Below are 13,729 nucleotides of genomic sequence, written 5' to 3'. Positions count from 1 at the left end.
TAAACAGCCCGGGAGTCAGTCGGGCCTGTCTTCTCGCAGCCTCAGGGCTTTTCGTTTAGTTAGGGGGTCGCTGCAGAAGAATGAAGTGTCGGGAAGAGACCGACTTGTCTCAGTTCTTGTCGGTCTGCGGGCCCCTTAAATGAGCGGTGGTCGCCTTTAAGTGTGAACTTAGCCTAAATGGTTGTTATTAACACACAAGAATCAATAAGACGGACTGCAGTACTGGGAAGACTGGACTGAAATTTATTGTTTGTCTGCAATTGGAAATAAATCACGGCTTGCTGAGGGAGAGGTTAATCGCTGGGGCGAGTGATGTGCATTGCACGTGCCTCGCAGTCACGCTGGCCGGAACCTGGATGGGTGTCTGCGGACACCCTGTCGCAGACATTCTGGTACTGTTCGGTGCTTGTGCTAGGGAGATTTTCGAAACCATAGAGACACCATTTGATGTCACTTTCTTACAGAGCCCGAGTGCTTTTCCGTGAAGTCTGGGGTCTTCCGCAGAGGTCAGGGTGTGCCCTTCAGGCCTTTCTTTCATGTTCGGGCATTTTATTTCTCATCTTGATCTGTACAAGAGGGCATTTAATGAGGACAGTTTTCGGGAAGCAGCCCCTTGAAGAAGTTCACCTTGTTGTTAAGGTGGATTCATTTTTAGTAATGTTTTCATCTTTGTTTCGGATAATGATTCCTTGCTGTGTCCTGAGGTTTAATCAGGAAATGAGTATTTGGAGAGTCATTTTGGCTTATCTGTTAAAATGTAGCAGTAAAGCACTTTTTCTGCTAAAAGGTGAAAAACCTGTTTGGATACTTTGAGAAAAAAGAAAATCTTAACTACTTGACTTTTCTCTGCAGCAAATAACTTATAACCGTGACCCATTCCAGACTTAGCATAGTTCTTCTCGGTGGAGGTAGGAGTCAGAGAAGTTCACGCATCTTGGCATCTCGTGGACCTTGTATACAGACAGGAAGCACTAGACAGGGCTCTGGGTGGGAAGGGAGGCCTCACTGCCATCCGCATCTGCTGTTCCCTTGGTCAGTCTAAACTTATGTGTTCTGCTTCTTATGCTGATTTCACAGAGCCTGGATATGGTGTCTTCTTCAAAATATGGATGTGAAGAGGTTTCTTTCTTAAGCCAGCTTGACAAAGTAGACGTTTCATTACTTTAGTGTATGGAAACGTATGGTTGACTTATTTTTAAAATTTAGTTTGTCATCTTTGTGTAAACAATACATTAACATGATACAAATTCCAAAATTGCAGACAGGTAATTAAAATGTCTCTCTCCCGTTCCTTTCTCCTGAGTACCTGACTCCGTTCCCAGAGGCAAGCACTGTTGCACTTCTTCCTTGTGTATCCTACCTGGTGTGACTTGTGTATGTTTGTCTGTGTGTGTAGATATATATTTGGATAGACTTTAAAATTTTTAAAAACAAAAGTACTTCAGAATAGCAACTTTGAAAGGTTCTTAGCATGCTCTGAAGTCAACTGCATTCGGCTTAATTATAGTTATAAAATGCATAAATATATTTTTATGTACTTTGCTGTTGAGAAAGCAAATATTCATTAATTTTGAGTAACAAACTCCTTGCTTACAAATTTGGATCTTAGCATGTCTGTTCATATGCTTCAGCTGAAAAATCCCTTCCCCAAAATAAGATTGGCCAAAAGCAATGAGAAAGCAACTGTTCTGTTTTTATGGTTCTTGCTGCCTGTGGAACTGTAGTGTCACCAGCTGAGCGTGGGCTCCGATTAAGGATCTGCGTGCCTGCTCTGGGCTCAGCGTATGGTATGCAGGGGTTCTGCGTGGTGCTGGCTGCAGTCTCGAGAAGGCTGGCATGCAGGGGAGTGCCAGAGCTCGGCAGGGTCCTCGCTGCAGTTATGAGGCAGTTGGCGTTGGCCTTTGGCACTTTTCACTCTCCTTCATATTCCCTCCTGGTTTTTCCCTGACTTTAATTATTTGCTGAACATCTGACGAGTGCCAGCCAGCATCCTAAATAGGTGCAGTGCTACAGCCTTGAATAGATAAAGCTGCCCTCCTGCAGCTTGCATCTTAGTCAGGGGCACAGACAGGGTACACGAGCACGATACGTAGTGCGGTAGAGAGTGAAGTGGAGCAGGGATAACAGCACGCCGGGGAAGGGGGCTCGGAAGGCAGGGGCGGCTTTTAGGTAGGATGTCCAGGGAAGGGCCACTGAGTTGGTGGCTTTTGAGTAAAGACCAGGGCCAGGGAGCAGGTCCAGACTCCCGAAGAGGACTAGCGAGGTGGGAGGTGTGGCCTGCTGAATTCGGGAGAGGAGACTGTCAGTGGGAGCTGAGATCCGAGGGAGAGAGTGCCTCGCCAGATCAGTAATCCCTTCCAGATGGAATAAAGACAGTGGCATTTATTCTAAGTGAGATGGGAAGTCATTGGAGGTTTTGGTCAGAGGAGGGAAGGATTTGAGTTCTGTTTTAAAATGAATACTGGCTGAGAACTGAGTTGACAGACAGCCTGGGCAGCAGCAGGAAGCCAGTTAGGAAGTTGGTGACGTGATAGGTGTGAGATGATGGTGAATTCTGTTGGCAGTGGCAGGGTGGGAAATGGCTGAATTTTGAAGGTGAAACCAACCGGACTTGTTCTTCTCTGCTGAGCATGATTTAGCCATAGTTGGTGTTATTGTTTAGGGTTATATTCAACTGCAAAGAGCAGAAAACTCTTGCGCAGTTACTTAAACAGGTCAGAATTTATTATGAGATGAAAAGAGGTCCGTGTGAGGGAGTTCCGCTTTGATCGGTGCCCAGCTTTGCTTTTTGTGCTTGTAAGTCCCTGTCCTCATTCTTTCCCATTTTTTAAGTTGAATTCTTGTCTTTTCTTGTTGAATTGTGACAGTTCTTCATGATGTTCTTGGTACTAGACCCGTATCAGATACACAGTTTGTGAAATGATACTCCCTCTCTCCGGCTGTCGCTTCACTTTCTTTCCCTGCCCTGCATGGCCGGTGGGGTCTCGGTTCCCTGACCAGGGACGGAACCCAGGCCCTCGACGGGGGGAAGAGTGGAGTCCAACCACTGGCCCGCCAGGGAAGTTCCCCCCAGACAGTCTTTTTTTAAAGTATTTTTCAGATTCATTTATTTTTGGCTGTGGTGGTCTTGGTTGCCGCATCCGGGCTCTTCTCTAGCTGCAGTGGGCGGGGACTGCTTTTCCTTGCGGCGTGCAATTGCTCCGAGGCGTGTGGGATCTTCCCAAACCAGGGATTGAACTGGTGTCCTTTGCGTTACAAGGCAGATTTTTAACCACTGGACCTCCAGGGAAGGTGTCCCCCCTGCCTGCCCCCACCCTCCCACCCCCGCCCCATGCAATCTTGATTTCTGGTCATTTTTATCACAATTTCAAGTGAAATGTGAGTCCTCCAACTTTATTCCTTTTCAAGATGGTTTTGGCTACTCTGGGCCCCTTGCGTTTCCATTTAAACCATAAGAGCAGATTGTCGGTTTCAGTGAGGAAGCCAGCCGGGGTTCTCTGATGGGGATTGCCTGGAATCTGTGGATCAACTCGGAGAGTATTGACGTGAAGTTTTCTGGTTCCTGAACACGGGCCCACGCTTGTGCACGTGGTCACACACTCAGTGCTTCAGGCTTTGTGAGCACCCCTCTAGCTGCTGTTCGGCTCTGCCGCTGTGGATCAGAGCGGCCCGACGCTGCAGGCAGGAGAGCAAGTGCGCCTCTGTTCCAGGGGGACTTTGTTAATGACGTGGAACTTTGAATTTTGTGTGTAACTTTCCCATGTCATAAGACTGCTCTTTGATGGTTTTTTTTGTTTTTTTTTTGTCAACCATTAGAAAATGTAAGAACACTTCTTAGACTGTCCAGGACAGGCAGGCTCTGGTTTGCCCCCCACACCGGATCAGATATGCTGAGACCACTTTGGGGAAGCATTTCTTCTTCAGTTGGCTTTTCTTAACTAGCTTAAAAAATTATAAAAATTACACACATACATTATAACAGCATCTTCAGCTAGCACAGAAGATGACAAGCAAGACTTCCTCCCTGGCTGTCCTAGCCTTATTCTTTAAAAATAACAATTAAGCTTCTTTTGTTTTCTTTGATGTTTTAGTGCATGTACAAGTCTTTTTTTTTTTTTTTTTTTTTTTGCTCCACTGTAGTTTTTCATTTAGCAATATATTGAAGATGTTGTTTCATAGCAGTACATGTGATTCTTACTGGTTGGCTTTCCAATACTGTAGAATTTCTTTTTAAAAGAGGCCTCATAGAGGTGTCAGTGCAGAGGTCTTTCCAGTGCTGTCCACATTCAGAGGCCCCACCGCATTACCGCTGGTCCCTGCAAGTGAGCCCACCATTCAGTAAACCTCAGACAAGACTTGCCACAGATCCTTGCTGCTCAGCGTGTGGTTTCAGGGCCAGCAATTTGGTTTCACTTGGGAGGGTATAAGAAGTACAGAATCTCTGCCCAGCCTTAGACCTACTGAGTCACGAGTCTGCATTTTAACAAGGTTTGTGAGCAATTTCTGTGCACATAAGGCTTGAGAAGCTCCGCTGTGGATGATCAGGCCCTGTCTTTCTGATGTTATGGTCTGTGTGGATCACAAGAAACTGGAGAATTCTGAAAGAGATGAGAATACCAGAGCACCAGACCTGCCTCTTGAGAAGCCTGTATGCAGGTCAGGAAGCAGCAGTTAGAACTGGACATGGAACAACAGACTGGTTCCAAATAGGAAAAGGAGTACGTCAAGGCTGTATATTGTCACCCTGCTTATTTAACTTACATGCAGAGTACATCATGAGAAACGCTGGACTGGAAGAAGCACAAGCTGGAATCAAGATTGCCGGGAGAAATATCAATAACCTCAGATATGCAGATGACACCACCCTTATGGCAGAAAGTGAAGAAGAACTAAAGAGCCTCTTGATGAAAGTGAAAGAGGAGAGTGAAAAAGTTGGCTTAAAGCTCAACATTGAGAAAAAGAAGATCATGACATCCGGTTCCATCACTTCATGGGAAATAGATGGGCAAACAGTGGAAACAGTGGCTGACTTTATTTTTCTGGGCTCCAAAATCCCTGCAGATGGTGACTGCAGCCATGAAATTAAAAGCCGCTTACTCCTTGGAAGGAAAGTTATGACCAACCTAGACAGCGTATTGAAAAGCAGAGACATTACTTTATCAACAAAGTCTGTCTAGTCAAGGCTGTGGTTTTTCCAGTAGTCACATATGGATGTGAGAGTTGGACTATAAAGAAAGAATTGAATGCCGAACAATTGAGGCTTTTCAACTGTGGTGTTGGAGAAGAGTCTTGAGAGTCCCTTGGACTGCAAGGAGATCCAACCAGTCCATTCTGAAGGAGATCAGTCCTGGGTGTTCATTGGAAGGACTGATGCTGAAGCTGAAACTCCAATATTTTGGCCACCTCATGTGAAGAGTTGACTCATTGGAAAAGACTCTGATGCTGGGAGGGATTGGGGGCAGGAGGAGAAGGGGGCGACAGAGGATGAGGTGGTTGGATGGCATCACTGACTCGATGGACGTGGGTTTGGGTGGACTCTGGGCGTTGGTGATAGACAGGGAGGCCTGGCGTGCGCGGTTCGTGGGGCCGCAGAGAGTCAGGCGCGCCTGAGCGGCTGGGCTGGGCTGAATGCAGGAATGCCGTGTGCGCCTGGGAGGGGGACCTAAGGTGCTCACAGCGCAGCGGTCGCTGGGGCGGTGTCGTTCCTCTGTCCTGGGCCATGAGCATTTGTGTGGCTGTAAGTAGGTTGTAACGGTGCCAAAGGCGCGGTGGTGGCATGAAGACCCCCGGCTGCTGCGAGCGGGGCCTAGATGGGGACTGGACGGATGACCCGGAAAGACTCCTTTCGGCCAGGTGCCTGTTGTGTTCCCCGGGCCTGTTCTGGGCCCCTGGGTTACAGTGGTGAACAAGGGCTGGTGATAAATCCTGTGGAGAAAAACGAAACAGAATTCGGGGGTGGGGGCGGTGCTGTGGGGTGTGGTTTAGGGTGTGAAGCCCACTGAGAAGGCGCCTCTGAAGCGGAGGGAGGGAGCAGGCTACGTGGGTATCTGAAGGAGGAGCGTGAGGAGGCCGGGAGCGGAGGTGATGGGCAGCCTGGACGGCGTCATGCCCCAGTCTGAGGACTTCGAATATTCCCCTGCCCAGATGCACACTTGTGTCGTCAAACAAGTGATGTAATTTGTGATGTTCAGCCAGCGCCAGATGCTGGTGGGAAAGAAACTGGGTCACTTCATCATCACTGGTGGGACTTAGAAAGGGGAGAGCTACTCTGGAAAAGAGTTTACGGCAGTTTCTTATAGAACTAAACTTTCGATTACTATATGATCTGGCTGTAGCACTCCTGGGGGTTTATCCCAGAGAACTGAAAACGTATGTTTACGTAAATCTGTACACAAGTGTTTGTAGCAGCTTTATTCATAGTAGCTCCAAACTAGAATCCAGTTCGATGTCTTTCAACAGGTGATTGGTTAGACTGCTGAGCAGTAGAAAAAGGAACCAGCTCCTGATAACACACGCAGCAGCTAAGGGGACTCTTAAGGAGATTGTGTTAGTGAAAACAGCCAGTCCCCAAAGGTGACACCCTGTTTGAGAAGTGAAAGCGAAAGTCGCTCAGTCGTGTCCCACTCTTTGTGACCCCATGGACTGTGCAGCCCATGGAACTCTCCAGGCAAGACTACTGGAGCACGTAGCCTTTCCCTTCTCCAGGGGGGTCTTCCCAACCCAGGGATCGAACCCAGGTCTCCCCCCATTGCAGGCGGATTCTTCACCTGCTCAGCCACCAGGGAAGCCCTGCATACTGTCTGATTCTCCCTCTGTGACGTCTTTGCAGGAGCGGAGAACGGATGAGTGGTTGCAGGGGCAGGGGCAGGGCAGAGGGTGAGGGAGTGGGTGTGGTTCTGAAGGGCAGCTCAGGGATCCCCATGGAGATGGGAATGTCCCCTCTCGTGACTGGTGGCAGAGACACGAAAATGTGCACATCTGAGAAACTGCGTGGAGCCACGTGGAGTCACACAGACGAGTGAAACCGGAAATCTGAAGGTCAGTGGCACTACTCCGCAACGCCTGTTCTGGCTGTGACTGTTTTGTAAAGTGTTCTCCTTGGGGGAAACTGGGGGCACTGTACCCTGAATTTCGTTTATTTCTTATGATAGCACATAAATCTGCAATTACCTCGTCAAAAGCTTTAACGAAGCCTTGCCACCCTGGTGGACAAGGGATTAGGCGTGAGAGAGGCCGTGGAAGGGACGGGAGCTGATTGGGAGCAATCAGATCAGCTGAGCGGCTGCTGCAGGGCTCAGAGCCCGAGCTGGGGTGGCTGGCGCCTGGCGGGTGGCAGCGCTGGGGGTCCCCTCTGGAGGGAGGGCTGCTGAGAAATTAAGATGACGTTTTACGTATCATAGAAGCCACCATTTCAAAGTGCCCAGTTTAGTGGTTTTTAGTACGATCATAAGGCTCTGCAGCCATCATTCCTGTCTCATTTCTGGGACGTTCCGTCACCCAAAAAGAAAGCCCATCTCCGCAGCAGTCAGTCCCCGTCCCCTCCGCCTCCCCCAGCCCCTGGCAACCCCTGACCTGCTTCTGTCTCTGCGGCGCTGCCAGTGCTGGGTGTTTCTTACGAACGGAGTCATTCACATGGGGCCTTTGTGTCAGATGTTATTCACTTAGTGTGACAGACTGGGCTTTGAATTGCACTTTCTTCTATGGTATTCAGTCAAATCACTAGTAAGAAAGGCATCGATAGCTTTTTTCTAAGGTATGGACTGTGTAGCGGGGAACTATCAGGCCTTGCTGTCCCTAACCAAGCAGGACTTTTTTTTTTGGCCAGGCCACACAACTTGAGGAATCTTAGCTCCCCGACTAGGGACTGAACCCGGGCCCTTGCCATTTGTGAAAATGCTGAATCCTGACCACTGGGCTGTCAGAGAATCCCCTCAGCCAGGACTTTTATTTTAAAATTATGTCTGAAACATAATTCCAAAGTGATGTAGGCATTTCTGTTCCTTCTCTGAGGAAAGAGGATCTCTCCAAAGGAGCTCCAGTCTGCTAGGAACACTCATATTAGTCTAGCCCTTGGCTAAACTTGAAGAGCCGCCGGTGCGGGATCAGCAGACCTGGCTCTCTGCCCGGCCCTTACTCCTGTGCTCCTGCCGCGGGGCCGCCTCTGGGCCTCGGTTCTGCGTCCTGCGCAGGCCGTGCAGGCCCGGACTCGGGATGTGTGTGTGATAGGACCCGTGGGCACGAACGGTGAGGCAAGTGCGAGGTGGGTGGTTGTCTTCAGTTCCTGGGGTGGCCCAGGGCTTCTCTTGTGCAGCCTCAACCTGGAATCAAATTGTCCACGCTTCATCTTAAAATACATAATTCTGAAGATGCGAATTTAGATGAGACGGCTTGGTTCCTGTCTTCAGAATTATTTCTTCGATAATCAGTTTGATTGTACCGTGCTGTACTAGGGCCTCCCTGGTGGCTCAGGCGGTAAAGAATCTGCCTGTAGTGTGGGAGACCCTAGTTCGGTCCCTGAGTCAGGAAGATCCCCTGGTGAAGGGAATGGGAACCCACTCTAGTATTCCTGCCTGGAGAATTCCCATGGACAGAGGAGCCTGGCGGGCTACAGTCCATGGGGTCGCAGAGTCGGATGTGACTAAGTGACTTAACACTTTCACTTACTGTGATGTAGAGACCTTGATTTTCATAGGTCCCTCCTTAAAGATGACAGCCACAATGGTATGGTCACTCACCTCAAGCCAAACATCCTGGGGTGTGAAGTCAGTGGGCCTTCGGATGCATTACTATGAACAAAACCAGTAGAGGTAATGGAATTCTAGCTGAGCTATTTCAAATCCTAAAAGATGATGCTGTTAAAGTGCTGCACTCAGTATGCCATCAAATTTGCAAAACTCAGCAGTGGCCACAGGATTGGAAAAGGTCAGTTTTCTTTCCAGTCCCAAAGAAAGGCAGTGCCAAAGAATGTTCATCTTCCTGCACAATTGCACTCATCTCACATGCTAGCAAGGTAATGCTCAAAATCCTTCAAGCTGGGCTTAAGCAGTACATAGACTGAGAACTTCCAGGTGTACAAGATGGATTTAGAAAAGGCAGAGGAACCGGAGATCAAATTGCCAACATTCATTGGATCATAGAGAAAGCAAGGGAATTCTAAGGGAAAAATCTGCTTCATTGGCTATACAAAAGCCTTTGATTGTGCGGATCCCAACAAACTGTGGAAAATCCTTAAAGAGATAGGAATACCAGACCACCTGACCTGCCTCCTGAGAAACCTGTGTGCAGGTCAAGAAGCAACAGTTAGAACTGGACACGGAACAGTGGACTGGTTCCAAATTGGGAAGGGAGTACGTCAAAGCTGTATATTGTCACTCTGCTTGTTTAACTTGTATGCAGAGCACATCATGCGCAATGCCAGGCTGGATGCATCGTAAGCTGGAATCAAGATTGCTGGGAGAAATACCAGCAGCCTCAGATACGCTGATGGACACCCACCCTGAGGGCTTCCTTGTGGCTCAGCTGGTGAAGAACCCGCCTGCAGTGCGGGAGACCTGGCTTCCATCCCTGGGTTGGGAAGATCCCCTGGAAAAGGGAAAGGTTACCCACTGGAGAATTCCAGTGGACTGTAGAGTCCGTGGGGTCGCAAAGAGTCCGGCATGACTGAGTGACTTTCACGCAACACCGTAATGGCGGAAAATGAAGAGGAAGTAAGGAGCCTTGTGATGAGGGTGAAAGAGGAGAGTGAAAAAGCTGGTTTAAAACTCAGCATTCAGAAAACTAAGATCATGGTCTCTGGTCCCATCGCTTCTTGGCAAATAGATGGGGAAACAATGGAAACAGTGACAGACTTCATTTTCTTGGGCTCTAAAATCACTGCAGCCACAAAATTAAAAGACGCTCGCTCCTTAAAGAAAAGCTATGAAAAGCCTAGACAGCGTGTTAGAAATCAGAGATGTTATTTTGCCGACAAAGGTCCGTCTGGTCAAAGCTGTGGTTTCTCCAGTAGTTGTATGGATGTGAGAGCTCGACCATAAAGAAGGCTGAGAGTGGAAGAATTGATGCTTTTGAACTGTGGTGCTGGAGAAGACTCTTGAGAGTCCCTTGGACTGCAAGGAGATCAGTCCATCCTAAAGGAAATTAGTCCTGAATATTCATTGGAAGGACTGATGCTGAAGCTGAAGCTCCAATAGTTTGGCCACCTGATGCGAAGAGTTGACTCACTGGAAAAGACCCCGATGCTGGGAAGGATTGAGGATGAGATGGTTAGATGGCATCACCAACTCAATGGACACGAGTTTGAGCGAGCTCCGGGAGATTGTGAAGGACAGAGAAGTCTGGTGTGCTGCAGTCCATGGGGTCATAAGGGGTCAGGGGTGACTTAGAGACTGGACAACAACCGCCGCCTTACAGACCTGTGTTTGTGCACAGGTTGCGTCATTGCACAGTTAGAGGGCATGGCAGTGGTTTGTCTTGATTTCGAAGGTGGAGTTTATGAAAAATGACTGAAAAGTCAGGACAGCTCTTACCCTGTCTTTCCAGTTCTCACCTGGTTCCTCCAGTTCCTGCCGAGATCAGGGCGGTTCCATGTCAATCACTTCGATTTCCATACTTACACCTTCCGTTGAAGCAGTCAGTTTGACATATCAGTTCAACAATTAAATCTGATTAAATCTCACGGGGGAATGAAATCGTTGTTGTTTTCTTAAAACACCAAGTTGTTTATTGGACAGAATAAGATGGGAAGGTGGTGTTTCAGGTGGGCACCAGCGAGGCATTTCCAGGGGCCAGAGTTCCCCGCAGGTTCCAGTACTGGCCTGGGAAAGTTGGCTGAGACCAGGCTGTCCTGGGCCTGGTTAAGCCGTCCGGCGTTTGCGCCACGGGGGCTGTCTGTTGCTTTTGCAGCTGTGTTGCTGCCCTGACGTCCCTCAGGGCATGCTGTTGGATGGATTTTTTTTTTTTTCAGTTTTGTGATATTTTTGGCTAACGTCTCTGTGTTGGGGTGTCTGAGGATGAAGTCTGGTCCTCAGACTTTAAAATACCCACTTTAAAATGTGGATATTCTTCAGTGTGATAGGAGATTTTGTTGGATAGTTATTTAGGTAGCAGTCAGATAGCTTGTTTTTATGCTCCTCACCCAAGATAGGTGCGTGCGTGCCTGCTCAGTTGTGTCCGACGCTTTGTGACCCCACGGACCGTAGCCCGCCAGGCTCCTCTGTCCATGGAGTTATCTAGGCGAGAATACTGGAGTGGTTGCCGTTTCCTCCTCCAGGGGATCTTCTCTCCCCAGGGATCAAACCACACCTCTTGCTTCTCCTGCGTTAACAGGTGGAATCTTTACTACTAGCACCACCTAGTCATCATTTCAATTTTAATATAAGATCAGTAACCACTGAAGACCGTCCATCTGTCTACCTGAAGAATTTTATGATTTTAGAGCTACCTGTTGAGTGCAGAAAAGACTAAAATTCAATCAGGGCAGGTGTTTTCCCCCTCAAATCGGTGTGGATTGCTAGGAAGTGATTTTGGATGAGTTCGAAGAGATCTGAATCGTGCGCTTTCTTCGTAGCTGACCGTGATGGGTTGTGTACTCACTGTTTCTGGCAGTACGGTGGTGACAGTTAGGGTCACAGGCGGGCCGTCACTGACGTCTCGGTCACACCTGTGGGCTGCCGCTCAGACTCCGCAAGCTGCTTGAGCTCAGTCCTGTGGGACTGCTCCTCACTGTCTCTCTTGTTTTAAGCTTTGCTGTTTCTACTTCTTTCCATCTCTTGGTTTTGGACACTCCAGTTTAACATAATTATCATTTATCTTCCGAATCCTGTTTGTAAGACCGACTTAGGACTTTTGATTTGTTTCCCTGTGTATCTAACCTACTCTTTGGGCTTCCCCTGTGGCTGAGCTGGTGAAGAACCCCTGCAGTGCGGGAGGCCTGGGTTCAGTGCCTGGGTGGGGAAGACCCCCTGGAGGAGGGAAAGGCTGCCCACTCCGGTATCCTGGCCTGGAGAGCCCCGTGGACTGAGTCCCTGGGGCCGCCGCTCCTTTGCTCTCTGTGAACCACCCGTCCAGTGTAGGTGCTGTGCTGAGTGCCCGTGGGAGTCACAATGTGGCCCTTGCTCTCAGTGAGTCTGTCATCCCTGGAGAGGTAACCGTGGGAACGGTTACTTCCAAAGAGAGTGATGCAGGTGCCGGCTCAGGGCAGGGCCTGGGGCAGGAGCTGCGGGGGAATAGGGCAGGCTTCCCCGCTGGCTCAGCGGTAAAGAATCCGCCTGCAATGCAAGAGAGGGAGATGCAGGTTTGATCCCCGGGTCAGGAAGATCCCCTGGAGACAGGAGATGGCTGTCTGCTCCAGTATTCTTGTCTGGAAAACCCCATGGACAGAAGAACTTGGTGGCTACAGTCCATGGGGTTGCAAAGAGTCGGACAAGACACAGACACACACAGACACATGCACAGACACACAGACACACACAGACATGCACAGACACACACACACAGACACAGACACACACACAGACACAGACATGCACAGACACACAAACACACAGACACACACACAGACACAGAGACACACACAGACACAGACACACAGACACATGCACAGACACACACAGACACAGACATGCACAGACGCACAGACACACAAACACAGACACACACAGACACAGAGACACACACACAGACACACACAGACACACAGACACACACAGACACACACAGACACAGAGACACACACACAGACATACAGACAGACACAGAGACACACACACACACACACACACTCTCTCTCTCTCTCTCTCTCTCTCTCTCTCTCTCTCTCTTACTTTACCTCTGTCCCCACAGGGAGCTCAGAGGAGGAGCTAGACCGGAGCGGACAGCGCAGGAATGTACTTTTATTCGGTGGGTGAGATCAGTGTTCGGCCTTCACTGTTTCGCTCGTTCCATTAATTTTGCCCCGGTTTTAGCTGGGGGCCTCTGGCGCAGCACACGCGGGGCTTAAGGGAATCAGGCAGCGGATTCAGAAAGCTGTGTCGTTTGTTACCTGTGTTCTTGCAGCCTAGTCCACACATGAGGAGAGAGACGCAGGTCCTTTTACAGCTTGAATCTGTGTGGGTCACTTTTCTGCTGTGACAGCCGTAAGTCGCGAGGTGGCTCAGTTCAGTGCTTGTCAGCTGTTTCTGGGTGCCGCCCCCAGGAGTTGTCTCAGAGCCCAGGGTAAGAGGCTGCCCACAGAGGGGCTGCTGCCTGTAGAGCTGGGAGACCCGGGGAATGCAGCCCATTCAAGGCTTTCGGCAGATTTTCACTTTGGAAAGGAGCCGTGGAGAAGAGAGTTTGCCTCCTAACATATTGGGAGAGGTCAGTGTTCTTTAATTTCCTTGATAACTTAAGGTCTTCAACTAGGTGAGCTGCCGTAAGTGAGACTTTAATGTTGTGGCTCAAAGAAGAGAGCATTTAAGCTCTCATAGTGCTTTCTTTTTCAAATTGAGGTATGATATATACGTACACTCAGGCGCACACACACACATAGTTGCTGGTGTTCACCCCCTCAGTCATGTCTGACTCATTGCAACCCCATGGACTGTAGCACCCCAGGCTGCCCTGCCCTTCCCGATCTCCCAGAGTTTGTTTGCTCAAACTCATGTCCATTGAGTCAGTGATGCCATCCAACCATCTCATCCTCTGTCACCCCCTTCTCCTGCCTTCAGTCTTTCTCAGCATAAGGGTCTTTTCT

The 13,729-nt window shown here is 49.2% G+C and overlaps 1 protein-coding gene across 10 annotated transcripts in view; it reads left to right on the top strand.

The window, feature by feature from the left end:
* HTT (huntingtin) overlaps window positions 1-13,729 on the top strand; it is a 122,087-nt gene that overhangs the window by 693 nt on the left and 107,665 nt on the right. For 7 of the 10 annotated variants that reach the window (XM_060416645.1, XM_060416648.1, XM_060416644.1 and 4 more), the window contains exon 1: window positions 5,613-12,897. In XM_060416645.1, coding sequence (XP_060272628.1) covers window positions 12,371-12,897 — 527 coding nt within the window. In that variant the 5' untranslated portion in view covers window positions 5,613-12,370. 10 annotated transcript variants of the gene reach the window in all.

The sequence above is a fragment of the Ovis aries genome, chromosome 6, assembly GCF_016772045.2.
Source record: "Ovis aries strain OAR_USU_Benz2616 breed Rambouillet chromosome 6, ARS-UI_Ramb_v3.0, whole genome shotgun sequence".
NCBI classification, from domain to species: domain Eukaryota; kingdom Metazoa; phylum Chordata; class Mammalia; order Artiodactyla; family Bovidae; genus Ovis; species Ovis aries.
Note: the sequence above shows the minus strand (reverse complement) of the source record. Positions and strands in the feature narration are given on the sequence as shown.